The following is a 17,727-nucleotide window of genomic DNA, read 5'->3' on the forward strand; positions in this document are numbered from 1 at the left end:
AACTCGGATCTTCATTTACATTTGGCCGGAAAATAGTCAGAAAACTCATGGTGGCCGAAAACTCGTCGGAGAAGACAACTGGAATGACATACTCGCCAGAAACCTTCAACACCCGGTAATAATGATATTTTTTAACACCTACAACAAGTTTAATGGTAAATGGTGTAAAAAAAATGACCAAATATGAATAAAAGCCATAATTTGTTATCCTCATGAGTCATTTTCCCTATTTTTATTGTTTACCATTTTGCACTTTTATATGATGTCTAAATTTTCATCTATATTGTGTAATTTTTATTTGTTTTATATATTGTTATAATAAATATAAAATAACAATCTCCAAATTCTTTTCTAATGGTATATGTATATGAGTTTTTACTTATACGAAATACGGTAAATGTCACTATTAGTGTCAAACTAATCCGTTAAGAATTTCTTCTATGTTTCTTAAATACGTGTGTTGTTATCGGCTATCTTTGCAATGGATGGCGTCCATCGCAAAATACATGAACATATGTGTTCAAAGTTCAAACATATCCACTATTGAAAAAAAAAAGTAAGACTAGTAGATCATTATTTTTTTAAAAGCATGGACTATTATATATTATGGCATGATTAGAAAAGAAAGAAACAAGTAAATAAAGGATTAAAGTAGATTGATTGACCATCATCATTAATTTCACTTTCTTTCTCCTTCATCCACCTCAGTCTCTTTTCCCCCCCACGCCCCAATTCTTTTCCTTTTCCACCTCACATTTTCAAAGACGTAATGATGATGCTTTTCTCCTTTTTCCAAACTCAACACCTTCTGAAACAGCCAATGAACCCACATCATTCATCAATCACCACCTACAAAACACCCACAATGATCCTTGTTTCTCTCGTCGTCATCCACCTCACAATCACAGTCACTTCAAGTTCACTCACCGGAAAGATTATGGACGTCACTACACCTATAACAACAGTTCCGACCATAACTACCGGAAACCCAAACCCAACTACGCAACCCAAAACGACAACCTCCCCAGTATCATCAACTTCATCTGCAGGCCGAAGCTGGTGCGTTGCAACCCAATCTGCTTCACGAACGGCATTACAAGAGGCTTTGGATTACGCTTGTGGTCACGGTGGCGCTGACTGCTCGGCGATTCAGCAGGGTGGTGAGTGTTACAATCCTGACACCCTGCGCCACCATGCTTCTTACGCGTTCAATAGTTATTATCAGAAGAATCCTGTCCCAAGTAGCTGCAATTTTGGTGGCACTGCGATTACGACGAGCTCTGATCCAAGTCAGTAAATTTCTACTCTGTTTTTAGTAATTTTCTTTGTATGCTTTGAGTTGAAAAGAGACATGAAGAAGAGAACATTATAGGCTCAAAGTTTTGGTTTGAATGTGCGTAGTATAACATAGTCACTGCAGCTACACCTAAAAAAGGTTGGTGTACATCGCCGACGAAAAGGGCCGTGACACCCGGCTTTGCCCAAAAGCATCGGCTCCATGTTCGCGTCGTCGTAGGGGATGTTATAACTTTTAAGAGTTAACAGAAGTTAGTCAAAAGAGTTAAATTTCTAAACCTTGCTTTATATAAACTCATACAGTAGTCTAGGCCGGTTTGTCGGACTAAAACGTTTTTACTAGAAAAATATTTGGCAGCTGATAAGCTACTTTATGAACTAATAATGTTTGTTAAAAAAAAATAGTTTATAAGTTCCATTGCAAACGTAAAATGACATATATGGACATTGAAACATACAGTTAAACGAACAATTAAAAGTATATTTTAAATATTTTTGAAAAAGCTTTGTAGGTTGTCAAAAATCAGGGTCGGTCCAAATATATTTTGAGTCCAAATATATTTTGAGTCCGAGATAAAAAGAAAAAAAAAGGCCCCCTAAAGTCATTAACATGATAAAGATTCGAAACTAAACATACCAATTACAAAAATCATAAATAATAGTATTATAAAAAAACACAAATAGAGCCACAATATTCACAAAAATAAGTTAAAAGAAAAATATTTCTCTTAGTTTTTGTATATGCAAAATCATTAATAATAGCATTAAAATCAATTTTACCTAACATATTTTATATACATAATATTGTCAAGTCATTCAACTTTTATTGTGATATTGAGGACCTTAGATAATTTTCTACAGTAACTTTAGGTTGAAAAACTTCTATCTCCATAGTTAATTAGATGTTATATGTTAATTCAAATCAATATCTTCTTCATTTAAATTATCAATTTATTATCATGTTCATATAAATCAGAAGAAATGAATGGTTTAAAAAACTTATCGATATATGCTTTTTGAAATTTTATAGAAGCATGAAGAATTTGTTGTTTATTCCTTTTTTTGGCTCTCAAATAAATGTTTTTTAGGAAACATTGTATTGATTGTAAATAATTAAAAGCTACTTTTAAGGAAAGAATAGACATGATTTTTTTTTTTGTATCAAATTTATGGAAACTGAATAACAAGCACGCTGCAAAAAAAAGTATGAATCAAATTCCCAAATCAGATAAAAAAAAAATATATATTATAACAAACAATTATGCTTAACATTTTACCTTATCAAGTCAGAAATATGATATATTAAAGATGAAACTCAACAAGAATTAAATCACAAACAAAATTCAGAAAATTTAAAACATAAACTTCTATTATACAAATGCTTTTATCATAAAAAAAATGATATCGAGGAAGAAACAAAATCAAAACCTAATGGATTGAGAAATCAAGAAACTAATGAATCCAGAAATTAGAATGGGAAACAACAAAAAAAAAACCAAAAACAAAAAGTCAGAATTCAAGAGTGATAATGAGAAACTAATCAATTCAGGACGCCACCACCAACAAGCAGATCGCCTCATTCAGAATCTTCGGCAAAGCTCTACGCCTCTTCTTCCATGACTGCTTCATTGAGGGTTGTGACGCCTCTGTCAGAAACTAATCGACGAGATTCAATGGAACTGATCAACCGAATCAGATGAAGGCGAGATTAAGGGTGGTTATATCTTGTAGATGAAGTCGGAATTCAGAAAGTTTGGACGTCGTCTTTATGATGAATAAGACTAGTGGGTGTGATGCCACACTTGTCACAGTTCACGTAGACGTCACGTCATTTTTGTCACACTTTAGCCAAAACTTGTCATTTGCATGACGTGGGTTGCCACACTGGCCATGCTAAATACATATTTTCTTTAATTAATTTAGAAAATAAATATTGCAAACATATTATTTTTTTAAAACTTAAATTCCATTAAAAAAACATATAGATTAAAAAAAACATTGAAATTCAAAAAAAAAAAACATTGAAATTAAAAATATCACAAGACCACTAGAAATTCAGAAACATCACACTAGAAATTCAAATACACAACCCACTAAAAATTAGAAGACAAAGACTTCAAATTTGACGTCATTTGGGGCTCTGCCTCACAATTTGCCAAAACTCAATAAACTTGAAATCTTTGTCAGTTTCAATACGGTAAGCCTCAAGAGCATTATTTAGCAAAATATTTTCGATTTCACCATTTCCGACATCATGCATCACCTTATGAAACACAATGGTAAACCGAGTTGCGATTGCGTGTGCGTTTCTCCATTTGGCGCAGAGTAGATCTTTTCTTCGAGGTTGAAGGGCTTGGCGGTTGTATATGTCGGCGACTCTACTCCAAAAGTAGTCGAAGGGTAGTCATTGTGGTGTGGATCTTCTACTACATCAATCCATGAACGAGCGAGTAAGATCTATTCGTCAGTAAATAACCATTTTTAGGGATGAGGTGTAGAAAATGATGGAAAAATAAGAAAGTTAAGAGAATAGAATTAAGGAGATTTGAATGGGGGTGAAGAGTGAATAAGGATGAATGTATTTATAGTTGAAGATTGAGGGTTTAAAATTTGAAATTTTGAAAAAAAAAAACGGTTATATTTTTGAAATTGGGTGTTTTTTTGGAAAGAAGGTAATTAAAAAAAAGAGGTTTAAGTAATAAATGGGTTAAAAGAAAAAAAAAATCAACAATCTCTCTCATCGGTGAACCATCGCCGAGTTTCCGAGCTAAGCTCGGCATGCCAAGGCCTCAGCCCGGTGTTCGCCGAGGTCACCGAGTTCGTAGCCGAGTCCACACCTGCTAGCCTAAGAGTTAATGAAAAAGAGATGGAGAGAGAGAAGTAGATCTAGGGGATGAAGAAGACAAGATCAGAATCAAAATGAGCAGATGGGAGAAATCTTCTAGGTGATGTTGATTTACGGGGTTAACCAGTAAAAGAGGACCTCGATTCACAAATTGAGGACGTTGATTCGATGCTCCCGCCTCTATGGATGTGCATTTGTGAAAGGCGCGTTATATTATCCATTGTGACTTCATAAATTCTAATCGATCCATTAAGTCTTTTTTTTTCTTGAGCTAATTTGAAGTTGGGTTTACTTGGGCTCCTAATAGACATAAAAATAAATTATATATATATATATATATATATATATATATATATATATATATATCCTAAAAACTTTAGGTTCCTTAAAGACATGGACCTTGGATGATCTTCTGGGTTATCCACCGTTAGAATCTCAAAGTAGTTTAAAAAAAGAGAAATTAAACATTTTCCTATATTTCCTCCATACTCATCCTTATATCCGTGTTAAATATTGACAGGTGTTATATTTAATGAAATTAATAATATTTTATTTATCATAATTTAACATGGGTAAGAAGATGTCAAGATGAGTACGAAAAATATGATAATGATATTTAATTTCTCTTATCAAAAATTAACTTATAAATTAGTTCATAAGATAAAATAAAGAGAAAATTGCAAATATAACCAAATTTCTTAATTACTTTGTGGAAAATAGCAAAAAAAAATCCAAATTACAAAAATAGCCATTAAAATCGCAGATGGACTCAGTCCATCTGTGCTTTAGCGACTTGTACGTTTGCAGATGGACTCAGTCCATCTGTGATTTTGCGTCTATTTGTGATTTCCCCTTATTCAGGGGTATAAAAACGTAATTTTTTTTCTTCTTGCATTTTTCAAACTTTTTTTTGGAGAACTCTCTCTCTCTCTATAGAGGCACTATGAACAATTTCATTTTTCAAATATTTTTCAAAGTTTTTGTTGGAAAATTTATTTTATTAAAGATGTTTTAAACAAATATTCCAAAGAAATAAGAACTAAATTGATAATTTTTTGCAAAATTGCAGGTGGGATGAGAGGAAATCGCAGATGAACTTAGTTCTCTGCGATTTCAGGCTAAGATTGGGGTATTTATACGGAAAAAAAAACACATGCGAACGTACAAGTCGCTAGAGCATGACTATGCTTTAGCGACTTGTACGTTCGCAGATGGAATGTTAAAATCGCAGATGGGCTTAATCCATCTGCGATTTTCATGACTATATTTGTAATTTGGGTTTTTTTTTGGCTATTTTCCACAAAGTAATTAATGAATTTGGTTATATTTGCAATTTTACCTAAAATAAATTATTTTTATGCAAAGAGTAAATTACAAGGAATTAGCTTAATTTTACCAAAAATGTATAAAGGTTGAGTGTGAGTCAAATTGGATTGCAAAAGAGTCAAAATGTGTGAGTTTAGGTTGGTTTATCCTTAAACACAGGTTTGTCCTTTTCTTTTTAATTTTTTATTGATAAGTAATTCCTTAAAATATTATAAGCATAAAAGATTAACACAATAATTCTTTTTGTTTTAACTAAAAAATGTAACATTTTGTATATTTTTTATACTTATAATTTAGACAACTTTTGACAAATAACTTATTTTACTCATTTCTGGATGTTTCGTTTTTCATAAGGACCCATTAAAGATTTATAAACCATGATCCATGTAACTTAACTTATTATTTGATTAATTAATAGATAAATATTGAAATCATTAATTAGTTTAAATAATTAGTAAATTAAGATGTTTAATTATTAATTTTTAAATCTTATTTTAAAATCAACTATAATAAATTAAGATTCATTTTGTCACATGTCAATCTCTTATGAGTTTTAACATTTGTCATTTTATGATATTTTTGAAATAAATAATATCCACATATCAATTTCTAGATTTTTTTGATTTTTAAAATTAAAAAAGCCACAAAATACTTATATACTTATATATGCAAAATATTAAATGTAATAAATGTGATAATAAAATGCAATTAATACGTATCTTTATTCCTTATTTCAAAATTTTATTTAAAAAATACTTATTATTTACGCTTTGATATATAATATTTTTTTAATCAACCCGTGTATTACACGGGTTTTATACCTAGTGTTTAAAATACACCATTCTACTTATATATTAAATGTTAATATTATATGTATGATATGAGTCAGTCGAATCACTAGTATGTCTCATTCACGAAGTCATGCTATAAATATGATATAAAGAAACCACCTATAAGCTGACCGTTGAATGAGTGTCTTTTTCACCCGTCTCTCTCCTATGTGATGGATGGTCGTTAGTAGAACGGGTTCGGAATGACATAATCTTATTAAAAGTGTAGTGTTATAAAGTAATAGGACCTTTAAAAAAAATCTCACTCTAATTAGTAATTAATTGAATTAAAGTTTTCGGGTTTTTGATGCTTGAATTAAAGATAACAGTAAACACAATGCAAGAGAGAAAATATAAAATTTTCGAAGAGAAATTATGGTCATCAATTATATATTTATATATCCCTCAAAAGTAGCCGCTCTCGTCACATAATTAACAAATACAGAAATACTCCTGCTTTTGACAAATATTAGATTAATGCATATTCTAATGAATTCTTTTTACTAACGTAAATATTCAAATTATTTAACAAATCGAAATAAGAAAACACAGGCAAGATAAAAAGTTAAAGCTACCAATATCTTCTAACATTCTTAACTAACATACACATGAATTTGGATTGTAATAATCATTAAAAATAAACTCCTATAAGACCATTCAAACTAATTCAATATCACTAATCTTTCAAATATATAACATGAGTTTTTTGCTATATTTCAGTTAGTGCAATATCAATACGTTTCCGAAAGTGTTTTACAGTAACAACAAATCAACAACTAGAGTATAATTTTTAACAAATTTCTTCTTCTTATTATTATTTTTATAATTAATAGTTATTTATTTTATTTTTGAACGGTATATCGTCCCAATGTTGAAACCTATGAGATTTGAATAATAAGTTTAAATAATTGTTCAATATTATACTAATAAGATGTAATTACTTATAATTTAAATAATAAATTGATATGCTCCTAAGCAAAAAACATAATGCCCTAACTAATAACTATTCAATAAAAAATATGTAATTTTATATACATATTTTCATCAATTACTTGTATTTGTATGACTTATATTATTGTAATTTTATTAATTTATTTTATAATACAAAATTTAATTAGAAAATATTGATAAATGTCAAATAGTTTTTAATATATAAATATGTTTATATAATAATAAATTAAATTATATAATTAACTAATTAATTAAATATAACACTAAAATAAAAATAATATATTTTTATTAAATAAGCGATCATTGTGACGAGTTGTAGCTCTGCAAGCCTTGAAATATTCATAGGGGAAAACCTGACGGATATATATAGAAAACACAACCAATATATATATATATATATATATATATATATATATATATATATATATATATATATATATATGGAAAACGTTTATATTATTTTTATGTTTAGAAAAACTCTTATATTATTATTTACATTTCAAATAAAACCAAATTGTAAAATTCTAAGAAAAATGACCGGCTAAAAATATGATATATATATATATATATATATATATATATATATATATATATATATATATATATATATTTTCTTGATTGTATGTGACAACATTTCAAAACATACATTTAGTTCAATTACTTTTGTTCAGTTGTGTTCTCCATATGAAATTATATGATTGATTTTCCCTCCTTAACTAATCGTTTATCATAATTACTATCAACGTCGTATAAAGAAAAACAAAAATATAAGCCACATCAGGTTTTTAGTCATAAATTTATCTTAAAAACATATTTTTTGTCTTTTTCAAATGATAATTATTAATATAAAAATTTTTCTCAACATAAAAATAATATAATGATTTTTCTGCATATATATTTATAATTAGTTGTTTTTTTTTACATTATATTGGAATTGCAATGAGTTTGAAAAAGCCCACATGGAAGCTCATGTCAATTACTTACTATTTCCTGTTTATTTCTCAAAGTAACAACCAACTTTATCATTGGCACATATAAAAAGTAAGTGATTTTTGCATGTCAAAATGTGACATAATAAATTTGTGATTACAATTTTTTGAAATGCTTTGATGTTAAATTTATTTATAATTATGAACGTTACAAATGAATTATGTCATTAATAACGAATCGTTATGGAATGCCTTATTGATTATGTGCATCATCGTTTATTTGATTTTATAGTCTCATATAATTATTATTTAGACAAAAAGCTTTCTATCTCATCTAAATGTTTTGTTATATTTGTGCAGGCTCTAACACATGCCAATTCCTATCAACAAGGTCAACTATCCAACTTTTTCTAAGACTAGATTGAGATTTTTTATTAGTCGATAACGTTTTAATATATTTTTTTGTTTATTTATCTTAAAATAATAATATTTTATCTAAAAAATTGATTATTTAATATCTTTTGCTAAGTTTTAACTGATTTTCCTTTTGTTTATTAACAATTATTAGACGATAATAACAAAATTGATTGTAGTTTATTTTTATTTTTCCTTTTTTAATAGCAAATCTACGATTACACACTTTTGTTATTTTAAGACCAAATTAATTAAATACTATTACTAAAGCGATTACTAAATTTTAAGATTACGCATAATTGATAACTTCTTAATACGTATAATAATTAAAATATAAGATCTAATTGTATATAATTTATTTTGCACTGCAGTACAAGCTCATCGATTCTAAATACCACAAATTCAAGTGGAGCTACAGTTTTCGGCTCAGGACCCTCGGTTCCCATGTCCAGCATTGCATCCCCCATCCTCTTTCCAAAAGCAATTCTTTGTCTTCCATTAATCACTCATATTTTCTGTATGCGTATTGTGTTTTAAGACATATATTCTCTATTTTTATTATATAAATAGAACTACAAGTAGATCATTTAAACTATATAATCTGATTTCAGGGTGAAACACACAGGTTTGAGAATGATGGTTTACCTTCTCATTATTAATTGTGTATATACACTATAATAAGTATCTAAATGGAATTTAGCAACGGATTAAATCCGAATATCGATGGAATTTAATATTCATATTTTAAGAACCCCCACCCCCTTCATCTCCTTTCTTCATGTACCCACCAACGTTACCACCACCATCTGATGCGGGTTGATAATCAAATGGCCAAAAGATCACAAGAACTCAAGAACGCCAAAAAAGATAATACATCTAGGTTTAGAATCAAAATAATATTCAAGATAATCCCTCAAAAGAAAACACCCAAACACTTATAGGTAACAAAGAAAATCGAAGTAACTCCCACTTCCTAGGAACAAGGTTTTGGATAGGAATATAATTTCCTAAACAACTTTTATTATTAAACACAAATAATAGGAAATAGATAAACTTATTATTGGCCAATATTGGATGCTCCCGCACCATCCTCCCCAACTTGAAAAACGTCCCCATCCAAGTCCACCTCATCATCTTAATCACCATCATATGGAGACAAGTCAGCTACATTAAAGGTGGCTGACACATTGTAATGCCCAGGGAGCTCAATTTTATATGTGTTGTCATTTATCCGCTTAATAACCCGAAATGGACCATCGGCATGGGGCTTTAGCGTGCCAAAACGACCAGGTGCAAACTGTTCCTTACACAAATGAATCCAAACGAGATCACCCTCCTTGTACAAAACCTGCTTATGATGCTTGTTAGCTCGTGTCTGATATTGTTCATTGTGTTTAGTAATTGTGTCACGCACTCGCGCATGAAGCTCTTTAATCTGCTCAGACCGTTCATCTCCAGTAACACTAACATGTCCGGAAAGTGGAATTGGTGTCAAATCAGGTGGCGTAAGTGGATTTTGGCCATAAACAATCAAGAACAGGCTAGGCTACTTCTGGTGGTGCGATTAGTGGATCGATTATTAGCAACTTCAGCTTGTGGGAGAGTAAGGTCCCATTGTTTTGGGTTATCACTGATGAGACTACGTAAAAAATTAACTAAACTTCGGTTAGTAACTTCGGTTTGTCCATCGGTTTGCGGATGGTGAGAACTACTAAATTACAACTTTGAACCCATACGTGACCAAAGTGTGCGCCAAAAATGACTAACAAACTTGACATCTCGATTTGATGTGAGAGTTCAAAGAACACCATGGAGCTTAACAATTTCAACAAAATATAGCCTTGCAATTTGGCTTGCATCATACGTCTTAGAACATGGGACAAAATGGGCCATTTTAGAGAACTGATCAACTACAACCACAATCGAGTCTTTGTGTCGTTGGGTGCGGGGTAGTCCCATAACAAAATCCAAACTAACATCCTCCCATGGGGCTTTGGGTACATCTAATGGGGTGTACAAACCACATTAGTGTGGTGAGTTTTGGCAACATGGCAAGCACGACATATTGCAATGATATGAGAAACATCACGCTCCATTTTGGGCCAATAAAAGCGACCACGAATTAAGTCGATGGTCTTGTCTCGCCCAAAATGTCCTGCTAAACCACCTGCATGAGTTTCCAAAATAATCGAGTCCCGAAGAGAACATAATGGAATACATAACCGAGAACCTTAAAAAAGATACCCATCATGTTTTGAAAAATCTCGAAATGGTATAGTGGTGGGATGTCAAGTCCACCAAGCAAATTACACCCTTTGTTTGCAAATAAAACGTAATATAATGGTAAAAAGGGGTATCGATCCTCGGGAAAATGGTTGTATTCAATCACCAATGCAATTCAATAGAACTAGTGTAAATAAACTAACTAACTACAATTAAACTAAAAGGGGGGGGGGGGTGTTGTGATTGCTTGAAAACTAAAAGACTTGAATAACTAGAAAACTTGCAATTAAGCAAGGTGATGAGATGCTCAAATATTGAAGAGAATTGGTTAACCAAGGCAATTCAACACAATGAACATTTGTGTGTTTATCATTAGGATTCAATATGAAGCTTATCATTCATCCCAAATTGGTTATAGCAATCATGAAGCATGATATGCCAAGATTCCTCATAGGTAGTCTGGAGGTTGGGGAAGCCCACAACACACCTTCTTAATCAAAATCAAAGATCCAATTAAAGCAATTGAACCCAAGAAGTTGATTAGCCTTAAGAATGAAGGAATCCCCAATTCCTAGAGGATGTCAATGCTTATACATCCATAAAGGAGCTATGATTCATAAGCTAGAGATGATTTCTACCATCATAAAGCTCTTGTTCTAAGTAAATTCAATGATTCAATGCTAAACCAAAGAAATAAACCAACTATTGCTCATTCAAGTACAAAGCTCATGATCAAAGTATTAAACAAGCATAAGAAATATGAACTAGAATAATAAACATAATATATATGATAAATAAACATGAATCCTTCAAAAACCCACAAACATTCAAAGGTTTTAGCCAAAGTTAACCAAAATAGAGAGTTTAGCCACTCATGGTACTAGAATAACAATCACAAAAGTCTAATTGCATAAAGAAACTACCAATAACTTGGAAAAATGAAAAGAAATGAGTTTCAAGCTTCAAAATCGCCTTCTTCTGGTCTCCAATGGTGTAAAATCGAAGTGATAGCTGATAGATCCAATCCCCAAAGGTAATGGCAAGCCAAATGACCAAAATGCCCAAAACTGGGCAGTTGTGCGGGTACCCGCGCAATGAAGATTCCACCCGCGCAAGTGCTGCTGGAATGCTATTGGCTCATTTTTCCTCCACTAACCATCCCACTACCAAAGATTCCCTTGGTCCCCTCTATATCCCACATGATTCAAATTAACCAATCATCTTTTAGCTTCAAATATGGATGTTCCAAGCCCAAAATAATAATCCATGGCCCATCTTCACAAGCCCACTTCATCCAAGTCTTTAGCTTTTTAAGCCCAAATCTCCTTTAATGGATCCGCAAAGCCCAATAATGCCTCGGAAGCCCACAGAGCCCATTCCAGGTTAATCCACAACCGCAACATGCTCCAAAACCCTACAAAATTTCTCATGCAAAATAGAAAGTCTCCGATACGATCCATGATAAAGAAAAATAAAGAATATACAATGCAATACTAATAAAAAGAGCTAAATATACTAAAATAAACTAATAAAAATAAGGAAATAAAATAAGCTATCAAATCACCCCAAACTTAAACCTAACTTGTCCTCAAGTTAGAACAAGACTAAAATGAGCTCGGGATGAGCTAAACTAAAAAGGAAAAAGAAAGATACCATAGAAATTGGTCAACATCAGTCAATATGGTTAGAATCAGTCTTTCATGGACCCTACGCATCTTCAAAATGTTCCCCGCTTTAGAGCCATAAACCACATTCTCGAACCACTTGATGGGCGAATAGATCACGGTTGGATGTATTCGTGGTGTGCAAGACAAAGGAAACAAAGGATGCGCCCAGTGGGGGCACTTTAAATCACCAATGTAGACCATAGTGCACGAAGGAAAGACGCCTCTTCACATACTATGTTTCGTACATTTGTCAGGCTAAAGTGTATAGTACGAGATAAGGTTTTTTGTAGCGTGGCCTCCAGGCAAACATCCGATTTCAGAGGCTTCTCCCTTGTACTGTCCTTTACAGTGTACCGTCTCATCGTCATAGCCTTTTCTCACCAAAATCAAAAATAAAATAAAATAAAATAAGAAAATTCTACTTAACCTAAACTTAAACCTAACAACTTAAATCTTCAATCTTGAACTTCTGTTATTTGGTCTTCAGCCTCTTTGTAGCTCGATCTCTCTTTTTTTTTTTTGAAGAGAAATCTTGAACTTGGATTCTTGTTTTTCTTTTTGTGTTGCTCTTTTTCTTCATTTTTCTTCTTTGTTTTTTTGTTGCTTTTCTTTAATCTTTTTCATTGTTTCTTTTTGTCTTCACTTTTACAATTTCTTCATTTTTTTGTGTTTTCTTCTTAGAAGGTTTAAGGAATTTCACCATGCAACATAGGATGGGGGCTAACATGAACACCTAATGATCATTAACAATGTGCCAAGATCAACTAAAAAGGGTGATATATGACTCAAAAATGGGTGTTACCGAAAAAACTTGGTCCCAAAAGATGTGAATTGGGGGACCCACTTCAAAGTTCATCAAGCACCTCAATGCAAGGTGTGATAAACAAAATCTATCTAACTATCTACTCTAGACTCATAGAAAAATGATGATCTATCTTAAAAAGGTGGTGAGAATCTAACTAAGTAAGGCTCGGACGAGACTCGGGAGTACTAAGGGGTACTCCCCCCAAAACCAAGATGCGAGTCTTCAATGTCTTCAAAATACCTTACCGGGCTAATCTTTGCTCGCACGCATCGGTTTGACCAACCACGTCCCTCCGCACCTAGACCCAATCAAGCTACCTGCATATGACCCCCACACAAGCGGTATCAAAATGGTTTGTGAGGCTCAAAACGTGTCCCATTTATCCAATATAAGGAATTCTATATCAAGACCCTGGACCAATCTATGATTCAATACTTATGACTCGACGCTATGGTAACTGTAGGGATGAGAAGACAAGAGAGAACAAAAATGCATGAACTTAAACTAGAATGCATCTAAAAAGTATGAAAATTAGAAAAGAAGGAAACAAAATATGCAATATTTTTGAATTTTTTATGCAATTTTTATGAATGACCTAAATGACTTACTCTAAATGCAACTATATACAACCTAAATGCAATCAAAAAAATAAAAGATAAAGAATACCTCACCCCAAGCTTAAAATTAAGCATTGTCCTCAATGCTTAGGATGAGAGTAAGGAAGGATCATACCGGGATGAAGGTGGAGGAGGCTCGTGAGGACGGTATGGAAGCAACACATGGGTTGTACAATGATGTGTGGGTGGAGTTATTGGCCGCCTAAATACATATGGGTGAAGGCTTGGTCGCGCAAAGAAAGCCGGTGCAATGACTCGAAATTTTATTATAAAGTGGTAGATTTGCGCGGGTACCCTCGCAAACTTTGCGCGGGTGGGGAGCAGTCGCGCGCATACATCAAAATGCAACTTGTGTGGGGGTAATTTGAGCTCGGATTTTGCGCGGGTAGGGTTGGGTCATGCAACATTTATGCGGGTACCTGTGCAAGTTGTAGATTTTGACATTTTTTGCAATTTTTCGCTCCACAAGCTCTAGTTTTCTTCCATAATTTACTAAGATCATTGCTAAACCTCAAGATGCTTATTTTTGACCAACTTCGAGCCTGGAAACATCAAAACTTCAAGCGGAGATTATTTATTTACAATGCATTTATTTAACGTCTTTGCCAAGACATAGCCCCGCTTCCGTCAACCTTCGTAAATCGGAGTTTCCAATGTTACGTTGTCGAATTCTCCCGTGTCAAAGCCTTAATAAAATGGTTTCAAACGGTGCCCATTCACTTTGAATATTTGATTTGTTTCCAAACTCTTAATTTCAACCACACCATGATTAAACACTTTTATAACAATAAAAGGTCTGTGCCATCGAGATCGCAATTTTCCCGGGAATATCTTTAAGCGTGAATGATAAAGAAGAACTTCTTGACCCGGAATAAAGTGTTTTTGGGTTATGTGCTTGTCATGAAATACCTTTTTCTTCTCTTTGCATCTTCTGAACCTTTTAATTATCTTCTTCTTGACCACTTCCATCAATGGAGGGTTCAATCTTCTTTGAGCCTCTCTCTTAGGCTTGCAATCATCTTCCATGAGAATCTTGTGTGTGCATACATTAGGACTTATACTGTTTATTGGCTCAATCACATCAACCCGGTACAATGGAGAAATGTTGTTAGGGTACCTCATTGCTTCAAAGATGTTGAAGTGAATGATCTCTCCATCAAACTCCATAGTAATTTTTCCTTTATGGACATCAATGATCGTGTGAGCGATATTCATGAAAGGTCTTCAAAGGAGGATCATAGATGATTTGGAAGGAGTCTTCTCTTCAAGATCAATGACATAAAAATCCGCGGGAAAAACAAGTTGATTAACTTGTACTAACACATCCTCCAACACTCCTCTTGGAGACACACTTGACTTGTCCGCTAATTGAATGATTACTCCAGTTTCTTCCAAAGGTCCAACATTGAGAGATTGAAAAACCGAGTATGGCATCACATTGATCGAGGCTCCAAGATATAACATGGCACTTTCGACATGCAAATCACCAATGGTACAAGGGATAGCAAATATTCCTAGATCCTTGCATTTGGGAGGTAACTTCTTTTGGATAACCGCAAACACGTTTGCATTGATTTGAATCTTTTTATTTGCCTTGAATTTCCTCTTCTTGGTGTACCAATCCTTGAAAAATTTTGCATAACTTGGAATTTGCTTAATTGCATTCAATAGTGGAATGTTGATTTGGACCTTGCGGAAAGTTTCAAAGAATTCATTTTCTTCCTTGTTTTTCTTTGAAGCGGCTAAATGGGAAGGGAAGGGTGGTGGTATGACCAATGGCTTGATGGTCTTGTTGGAATATTCGGGTTGCTCAATATTTGTCACAATCACCCTTGAAGGTTCAACAACAATAACCTCATCATCTTCTTCTCTTGAAAATCTTTTAGGGTTGCTTTCTCCAAGTGTTTTCCCACTTTTCAAGGTTATTGCACTCACATTTGGATTCTTCTCGATTTGAGATGGAAGTTTACCCCTTTGTTCTATCTTGTTGAGAGCGGTGGCCAAGTCTCTAATTTGTGCTTGAATGTTGGAGAAGGTGTTCTTGGTCTCTTGTTGAAATTGGGTTTGGCTTTGATCAAGAGAAGTAACGAGTTCTTGAAGACTCATTTGATGGTTACCACTTGATTGACCTTGTAGTTGAGGTTGTTGGTAATTTGGAGGGGTATAAGATGTTTGTGGATATGGAGGTGTTTGGGAAGGATATTGTGGATATTGAGGTCTCGTCATAACATTTGGTGGGTTTTGCTTTGGTGGGTATGGGTTGTTTGGGTTATTCCTCCAATTTGAGTCGTAGGTGTTTTGAAATCCTATGGGTCTTGGTTGACCTTGATATCCTCCCATTGCATTAACATCCTCCGGTTCACTACCAAGTGTGGGACACTTATCCGTATAATGTCCCGTCATTGCACAAATACCACACACCATCAATTGTTGACCACTTCCCACCACCATTTGACTTAACACATTAGTCAAATCCAAGAGCTTTGATTCCAAGTGTTGGGTGTTGCTAACTTCACCAACCACTTGTGGAGAATTTCTCTTCATTTCATTTTGAGTCCCAAAGTTCCTTTGATTTTGAGAAATGGTTCCAAAAAGTGATCTTATCTCTTGAGTTGTCTTGTTGAAGATGTCACCACCACTTGAAGCGTAAATCATCCTGCGATCTTTTTCATTCATACCCTCATAAAATTGTTGAAGAAGTAGTTGTTCGGGTATGTTGTGTTGAGGACAACTTGTACACAAGTTGTTGAATCGCTCCCAAAAATCATGAAAAGTCTCATTCTCCCCTTGACAAATCCCCAAAATGTCACTTCTTTGACTTGATATCCGGGAGGTGGGATAGAACTTGCTATTGAAGGCTTTGAGTAACTGTTCCCATGTGTGAATAGATCCTGGTGGTAAGTTGAATAACCACTCTCTAGCTTTATCTTCCAAGGTGAGCGGAAAGGCGGTTAACTTGAAATCATCCAATGTCACATGTTCAGGCAACATGCTAACACATATCATATGAAAGGACTTCAAATGCCTTTGAGGATCTTCTCTATCCAAACCATGGAACTTGGTGAGATGATGTATGAAACTTGACTTCAATTCAATTCCTCAGCGGTTTGCGGGATAAACAATACCAAGGGGTGTGTGAGTAACATCCGTCTCCATCATTTGTCGAAGTGTCAACTCTTGATGGGATTGGGTGGATTGGGGTTATTGGGATATTGTTGCATGTAATTGGGAGGTTGTTGGTAAGGTGGGTATGGGTATTGTTGGTGATTGTACATTGGTGGAGGATAAGGTTGGTAGTTAGGGTATTGGTTGTAAGGAGGTTGTTGTTGGGGGTACATTGGTTGTTGGTACATTAGAGGTTGTGGGTAATGAGCTTGTTGTTGTGGAACTTGGAAAGCATTGTTTTGAGGTTGGTTGTTTTGATGGAAGTTTTGGTTTTGTGGTTGTGGTTGTTGATAATTGGGTTGATTTGGTTGATGAGGGGGTTGATTCCAAGGTGGCATATCTATGATAGGTTCTTGGTGTTGTTGTCTTGGTTGTTGGGGTGGGGTATTGGCATCTTGATTGTTTGGGTTTGGGTTGGGATTGTGAGGTGGAGTATGATTCATGGCTATGTAGTTTTCAAACGGAATTTCTTCAAAGGAATGACCAACAATTGGAGAACTCGGCTCGGTATCGGTATCACTTGAAGTATGAACTTCATCTTCTATGTTGATTAGTGGAGAAGAGGAAGAAGCTTGAACGAGTTGTTGTTGCTTTACTTGTTTGGCTAACTTTTTCAACCTTTTTGCTTCTTTTTCAATCTTCGGATTGTAGAGTAGTTC

At 33.6% G+C, this 17,727-nt stretch overlaps 1 protein-coding gene across 2 annotated transcripts; it reads left to right on the plus strand.

The window, feature by feature from the left end:
* Window positions 1–738: 738 nt before the first annotated feature.
* On the plus strand, window positions 739–9,225 carry LOC145136021 (uncharacterized). Of its 2 annotated transcripts, XR_013720181.1 has the most exons (4): window positions 739–1,289; window positions 5,211–5,270; window positions 8,538–8,568; window positions 8,963–9,059. XR_013720181.1 is itself a non-coding variant. In XM_079070221.1 (3 exons), the coding sequence occupies exons 1-3, from the start codon at window positions 770–772 to the stop codon at window positions 9,126–9,128; spliced, it is 717 nt and encodes a 238-aa protein (XP_078926347.1). In that variant the 5' UTR covers window positions 742–769; the 3' UTR covers window positions 9,129–9,225. The 2 variants fall into 2 exon arrangements, 1 of the variants encoding a protein (XP_078926347.1); XM_079070221.1 differs by lacking the exon at window positions 5,211–5,270 and having other exon boundaries at window positions 742–1,289; window positions 8,963–9,225.
* Window positions 9,226–17,727: the final 8,502 nt, after the last annotated feature.

Source organism: Lactuca virosa, chromosome 9 (genome assembly GCF_052849685.1).
Source record: "Lactuca virosa cultivar CGN04683 chromosome 9, Lactuca_virosa_CGN04683_v6, whole genome shotgun sequence".
Classification (NCBI taxonomy): domain Eukaryota; kingdom Viridiplantae; phylum Streptophyta; class Magnoliopsida; order Asterales; family Asteraceae; genus Lactuca; species Lactuca virosa.